Source organism: Hibiscus syriacus, unplaced genomic scaffold, assembly GCF_006381635.1.
Source record: "Hibiscus syriacus cultivar Baekdansim isolate YM2019G1 unplaced genomic scaffold, ASM638163v2 tig00112114_pilon, whole genome shotgun sequence".
Lineage (NCBI taxonomy): Eukaryota > Viridiplantae > Streptophyta > Magnoliopsida > Malvales > Malvaceae > Hibiscus > Hibiscus syriacus.
This window is the reverse complement of record NW_024063255.1, coordinates 698,374-704,373: the sequence shown is the minus strand read 5'-3', so window position 1 is coordinate 704,373 and position 6,000 is coordinate 698,374. Positions and strand designations below refer to the sequence as shown.

At 29.1% G+C, this 6,000-nt stretch overlaps 1 protein-coding gene across 1 annotated transcript; it reads left to right on the top strand.

Moving 5' to 3' along the window:
- The first annotated feature begins 1,387 nt into the window (after positions 1-1,387).
- LOC120174726 (eukaryotic translation initiation factor 6-2-like) lies at positions 1,388-4,408 on the top strand. The gene is made up of 8 exons (XM_039181495.1): positions 1,388-1,469; positions 2,525-2,570; positions 2,782-2,878; positions 2,948-3,033; positions 3,110-3,154; positions 3,332-3,462; positions 3,804-3,914; positions 4,017-4,408. Exons 2-8 carry the CDS (start codon positions 2,561-2,563, stop codon positions 4,272-4,274), a joined length of 738 nt encoding a protein of 245 aa, XP_039037426.1. The 5' UTR covers positions 1,388-1,469; positions 2,525-2,560; the 3' UTR covers positions 4,275-4,408.
- Positions 4,409-6,000: the final 1,592 nt, after the last annotated feature.

The window sequence follows — 6,000 nt, the reverse complement described above, 5'->3', positions numbered from 1 at the left end:
GAAGGTCATAGTTTGAAGATGAGAATGAAATGTTTAAGAGTTTGATGACTAATGTAGAATGATCGTCATAGTTTAGAGATAAAATTAGAACATTTAAAAGTTTATGGACTAGTTTAAATTAAAAGTCATAATTTGATAATAATGCAATTAACTCTAAATCTATAAAGAATTATAAATTTTATTAAAATTATACAGAGATTATAAATAATTTTAACAATTATATAAAAATAAAAGAATTCTAACAAATTCTAAAAGATGTATATTATATTACTTTTTATACGTAACCGGGTTAAATTATTAAAATTATTTATTTACATGGAAAATTTTGAATATAACAAATTCGACATATTTTCATAATATTGAATAGATAAAATTAATTTAATTGAAATTTTAAAATATTTTTATAATTATTAAAATTATGTTTATATATCAAATAAACCCTTCAATTGTATTAAAAAATAAGTGAACATCTTATTTGAATAGTATATAAAATGGATCTTTATTTGAAAAATACGGTAAAAAAGTAAAAAAAATAATAATATAAATTTAATTATATTTTTTTTAAAATAAGAGTTCTTTAATCTATAATATTTTAATGAGGACTTATTTGATCGAAATTTTTTATATAAGACTTCTTTTGATCTATTATCTAAATTAGGGAGGCACTTAATTTTTAACTACAATTAGAATGGTCAACATAATATATAAATCTAAATTTATCCATAATAAAATAAATTTTTATATATATTTTTTAAATAATAATTAAAAAATAAACTTCAACCAATCAATTATTTTCACTTTTAATAAATTTAACGATTTTTAGTATACAGTATTAGAAATATAATCATAAACTACGACTCAGACAATAACCTCTCTTCATAAAAGTGAAGGTAAATTATTTATTTAGTATCTAAATTATTACTTTTATTTCACTTTAATATCTAAATTTTATTTATTTTCTCTAAAATCATACATCACGTTTAATTTAAGTTTCAATTTAATATTATGTTGTTAAAATTTAATGATGATGTTGATGTATCACCATAAGATACTATCACATCATCATTGAAAATATAAAAAATATTGGGTCAGCAGCTCGGTTAATCTTTTAACAAAAGGGTGCCAAATTAAAACTTAAATTTTAAAAGTTAAGTATGATATTTAAGAAAAATAAAGTTTGAGTACCATAACATAATAAAAGTAATCATTTAGGTACTAAACATATAATTTACCCTAAAAGAGATCATAATTATTAGAAAAATAGTCATAATTATTTAATTAATATAATAATTAGTTAAAAAGTAATTGTAATTTTTCATAAAACCAAATACTAGCAAAATAGATTTGTTGCTTTAAAAATCCCAGACTTACACAATAACCTCTCTTCAGATATCCCCCAGCCGCCAAACAACCCTTTCTTCTTCCTCCCAAGTCTTCTTCTCCCTTGCCTTCCAACATCAACAAACAATGTAATCTTTCAAAACCCTAAAGTTTATTTGAAAAGTTCTTCTTTTTTCCCTATTGGGTCACGGGATTTGCAGTTATTTCATCACTCTGCTAATATTTGATTGATTTTCTTCATCTCACTGCTTGCTATTCTGTCTCATCTCATATACTCTCTATGTTTATCGGCCACCGCTATTTGAAACCCTCACTTCCTGGGAATTTAGCAGTTTGCTCTGTCCTAAATTATATTATTTTTATTAATAAATCCCCCTTTTATTGGGGCTTTTGTTTACTGTTTGCTAGTTTGGGTTTCTTTGGTTCAATAAGACAAGATTTTTGAGACTTCAATTTTCAGATTCATTTATGTATATTGTAATTCGTGCCTTGGAGCAGCTAATATGTAACATTCTTTCAATGAATCATGATTTTGTTCTTTTTGTTTCTGTTGGCATTTGATGTTTTTCCTGTGGATGCTTAAGGATCAATTTGGAATTGATTGTTATCGGTTTGGATTTATTGTCATCAAATGGAAATTTTTCAAGGAGTCGGTTCAGATGATACAGTTTCGGGCATTTAGTCCAACGATAGGCTCATGTATATCTTAGCAAGTTTTACAGCCCTTCAATATATGCCAGGGATTTGGGTTTATGCCGAAAGTCGAAGTTTAGATTTTTTTGTTCAAACTTTGTTCTAGTTTTGTGAATGAAAATTGTTTTGATGGTTTTATGCTGACCAAAGTATAGATCTTGGAGGAGATGTATAATGAGATTTTCAAAACACGTTTTATGTGTTATTGTTATTTGATATCCAGAAAATTTCTTTTGACCCTTGTTGCGAGGACTTGCTAATGTGATGTTTATTCTTTGTAATCGAAATTGCATAAGTGAGAGCAAAAGTTGGGAGATTTTGGGATAAATTGAAACATTTGGCATAATGTCTGTAAAGTACAAAATTTTGTGCTCTTTCTTGGAGAAGTTCTGTTTGAGTCTCCAATGTGATCAGTTTTGCATGTTTTCTTCAGTACAAAATATTGGTTCTTTTTTTACTGGTTGATTTAAACCCGGCTTTTTTATTGCAGAGGTTGTCATCTTTCATCAATTGTTTCTGCTTGATAATGGCAACTAGTAAGTTTCGTTTCAGCTTTCGGTATGCATATGTATTTATATTTAATCTTCTTTTGATGCGCTAAGATTGTCATAATATTGTTATGGCTTGTATCCCTTATATATAGATTGGCACTTGGAAGTGTTTTTAAATCACTTTTGTTTCGTAGTTTTGCATCATTTTGGAGTAACTATGTCGACAATCATTAGTCTCATATGGTGATTTATGCAGGGCTTCAGTTTGAAAATTCATGTGAAGTTGGAGTCTTTTCCAAGCTGACCAATGCTTACTGCTTGGTTGCAATTGGAGGGTCAGAAAACTTCTATAGGTGAATGTCTTCTGCAGTTTACTTTTCGTATTCTTGATAATATGCTAAGGTTATATTGGTACCTTGCAGTGCTTTTGAGTCGGAGCTGGCAGATGTTATCCCAGTTGTTAAGACCTCTATTGCTGGCACTAGAATAATAGGACGGCTATGTGCTGGTGAGAATTTTTTAAGGCTTTCTGGATCTTATCTGTTACTCTGACTTTGCTTATCCAAGCTTTCTTTGTTCGGCAGGAAATAAGAATGGGCTACTTGTCCCCCACAATACAACAGATCAAGGTAATTTTATGAGTTTTCACGAAGAAGGAAGAGTGGTGTCTTCCTTCTATTGTTATTTTTACTGATTTGGATCTGAATTGTGGCATGTAAACCCTAGAGGCTATTAATCGCATTTTTCCTTTGTGGGCAAATTTTCTACCTTCTAACATTAATGTTGGTTATTCTTTCTTATCGAAGAACTTCAACACTTGCGGAATAGTCTACCAGATCAAGTTGTTGTTCAGCGCATAGAGGAGAAACTGTCTGCTCTTGGGAACTGTATTGCTTGCAATGATCATGTTGCTTTGACACACACTGATCTAGACAAGGTAAACTTATATATGCCATACTAATAATTTATTAAATTATTACCGAGTGCGGTGAAGAGGACCCCGCCTTTCCATTTTATTCGAAGGAGTGAGAACATGTTTGAACTTGCATCAAAATTATTGACTAAACTATGACTTTCGTTGTGGGTCTTTACATCTTGGTTTGAAAGGATCCTTTAAAGATACCTTAACATTGATCTTAGGCCTAATTTCAACTAAAGCTGTCGGTTCCTTTTATGTTTCCAAGTAAAAGATGGCACGAGCATGAATGTGTATTCTTTTGCATCTTTATGATATTAAAATATGTTTATAATGTTCTGGTCGTCCGCAATTTGAACCAGGAAACTGAGGAGATAATCGCAGATGTTCTCGGAGTAGAAGTTTTCAGGCAGACAATTGCTGGTAATATTCTTGTAGGGAGCTACTGTGCCCTTTCTAACAGAGGTGGCTTGGTAAGATTTAATCTCTTCTTTAAGCAACGATAACTACCTCGTATTTTCCCTTTGTATACATATATATATATATTCTGATTTTGGTTGTTGAAATGTTGCAAGGTCCATCCTCATACATCGATTGAGGACTTGGATGAGCTCTCTACGCTTCTTCAAGTTCCATTGGTGGCTGGTACCATAAACCGTGGGAGCGAAGTGATAGCTGCGGGGATGACGGTAAATGACTGGATGGCCTTTTGTGGGTCGGACACCACAGCAACGGAGCTATCTGTGATTGAGAGTGTGTTCAAGCTGAGAGAAGCGCAGCCTACTGCCATTGTTGAGGAGATGAGGAAGTCATTGATTGATAGTTATGTTTAATTTTTTTGTCTGGCTTTTGCGTTTATGTCATTGCTATATTACAATGTTTAATGTGATCTTATTATAAGTTTTATGAAACAAAAGGGGCCTTCTGTGTGATTTTTAAATTTAAGTTGAGAAAACAACGAAATGTATATTGTGAATTCAGTTGATGAAGTTAAGGGTTTTGCTTTTATTTTTTATTTGAGAAGAAAGAAGAAATTTAATTTGCTTAGTTAATATTGGGTTAGCAAGATTTATTTGTTTGATTGTCAATTTTAATTTCTTGAAATAAAGAAATCGAATAAAGGCAATTTTTTAAAACATAATACATAGTAAGATAAAATATATCTTAATTTATAATTTAATTATTCAATTAAAATGTATTTAGAAATATATAAATTTCAGTGACTTAAATATTGGACGGTCTATCATGATAATAATTTTAGTTTCTAAAATTTATAGATTATTTTAATTTGATCTTAATTAAATCAATTGATGAAATCTTTAAATATAAAGAGATAGATTTATGAATTAGTATTAAATTGATAGAAATAAATAATATATAATTTAATATTAAACCTATTATTATATTAGATCGCATCTTTAGTAATTATAAAAATTTAACAATTTGTTACCTATTTGTAATAAATTTTAATTGAGTGACTAAATATTAATTTTCAGAAAAAAGTAAGCCATTTATAACTAAAACTAGTAAATGAGTGACCTATAATATATTTTACCCTACAATGTAATACTCGTAAGTCACCCAAACCCGATGGAATTTGTCTAATATGTTTGCCCTAATTTTCTTTTTTTTTACATCGTTAATTTTTTTCATTTTTTATTATAATGTATTTTTATTTTTCTTATTTTTAAATTTTTAATAATTTTGTCTTTATGATACATTTTCTCTGTTTTTATAGCACGTTTTTATCTGTATTTTTGACGTGTTTTTTCTATGTTTTTTCTAGGATTTGATACGTTGTTTAACTCTAATTTACGATTTATTGATGATTTTTCAATAGCTTAATTCTTTTTTCGTTTGACGATTCAATCAAATATATTCATATTTACATTTTATTCGAGTTTATTTGTTTAAGTTTTTAACATTTTCTTTGTATGATCTTTGTATAATCTTAAGCTAATAATTCTCTTGTATTAATGGTTATAGTAAAATATTGTTATTATGTATTTTAGTTTACAATTATAATTGTAAAAAATTAGTTGCTTGTATTAAACAAAATACACCCAAACCCAATTTAATTTAATTTAAACTCATTTAGAGACTTAAAAACCGAATCCATTCAACAAATCAAAATCCAATTGCCAGTACGAAGATATCCTAATCTGATTATTTTCTAAATCCTAATATGAAGATATCCTACTTGCCTCAATCAACATCACCACCATCATCCTCGACAACAAACTCCTCCGCCATCAACAACGGACTGCTCCGCAATCAACATAAGCATCATCCGACTCAGCAGCGGAATTCCATCAAACTCAAATTTGCATAAATTCAATGTCAAAAAAGGGTATTACCCTCTCAAAATTACAACGATTCAGCCGTCTTAGTGAAAGCATAATATACTAGACACCTGTTACAATTTATTTAACCAAATGACATAATGCTAATTCGAATTCTCAGTCGAGCTATGACAATCTATTCCATCATCTTTTTTCCTTTTTTAAAAAAAAAACAATAAATTTAGTCTGTGTTCCGAAGAGCACCTAATAAGAACTC

What these genes read in the sequence shown, in the direction of transcription:
- LOC120174726 (XM_039181495.1), top strand. An exon ending in CACACACTGATCTAGACAAG is followed by an intron (nt 3,463 to 3,803) that starts GTAAACTTATAT and finishes AATTTGAACCAG; the next exon opens with GAAACTGAGGAGATAATCGC. An exon ending in TTTCTAACAGAGGTGGCTTG is followed by an intron (nt 3,915 to 4,016) that starts GTAAGATTTAAT and finishes AAATGTTGCAAG; the next exon opens with GTCCATCCTCATACATCGAT.